General features: G+C 57.9%; 1 protein-coding gene across 1 annotated transcript in view; it reads left to right on the forward strand.

Annotated features, from left to right (window-relative positions):
- Positions 1-865, forward strand: part of ZFAT (zinc finger and AT-hook domain containing) — a 134138-nt gene that overhangs the window by 107681 nt on the left and 25592 nt on the right. The window contains 1 exon segment of the mRNA XM_015561439.1: positions 719-864. Coding sequence (XP_015416925.1) covers positions 719-864 — 146 coding nt within the window.

Here is an 865-nt window from a genome sequence, read left to right on the forward strand (position 1 = left end):
CGGGGCGCTCGGGGCCTCCCGCCACCCCCACCTCGCTCGGGTCGCCTCGTGCTTGCTGTGAGCCCACGTCTCTCCCGAGAGCTGACCCTCCTTTCCAGAGCGATGGTGGCCCCGCGGTGAGGTCCTTGCGGAGGCGGCCAGGGTGAGGGACAGCGAAGTGTGGGCTCAGGCGGCACGCAGAGGCCCTGCCCGCCTCTGCCAGGGTGTTACCCAAGGAGAGCTTTGTGCTGGCACTGGCCGCGGGGCCCGTAGGGCTTTACGTGTGGCCGAGGTCCAGAGGAGCAGAGAGGGCACGGTCGAGGCTGCAGCGCCTTGCAGGGAGCCCCGATAGAACCTTCCAGACACAGAGCAGGCTTGGCCTCCGCCGGAGAGCTGGCAGGGCAGGAGCAGGAGGCCCAGCTCTGGGCCGGGGACCCCAGAGTCCCTGGCGTTCAGAGACCCTTCGATATATGCGTGTGCATCACAGTGGTTGGCACCTAAAGGGTCCTCCTCTCCTGGCTCTGACCTCGGGCGAGAAAGGTAGCACCTTTAACGTTTGCAGGCTCCCGCCTCTGAAAAGTAAATTCCAGACGGAAATGTGGCAGAAAGTGTGAAGGGGAACCCGGACCAGCAGGAGCCGCAGATAAATATAGTAGTTCCTAAGCAGTAATAATGTGAAAAAGAATCAAGTTCAGTATAAAAGAAACTTCCTTGTTCTCACGTGAACATGTTTTTTTAGGCAAACTTTTTTGGTACCAAGTGCACTTTGACATGCATGTCCGCACCCACACCCGGGAACATCTGTATTATTGCTCCCAGTGTCATTATTCCTCCATCACCAAAAACTGCCTTAAACGCCATGTCATTCAGAAACACAGTAACATCC

Source organism: Myotis davidii, unplaced genomic scaffold (genome assembly GCF_000327345.1).
Source record: "Myotis davidii unplaced genomic scaffold, ASM32734v1 scaffold30, whole genome shotgun sequence".
In the NCBI taxonomy this organism is placed as follows: domain Eukaryota; kingdom Metazoa; phylum Chordata; class Mammalia; order Chiroptera; family Vespertilionidae; genus Myotis; species Myotis davidii.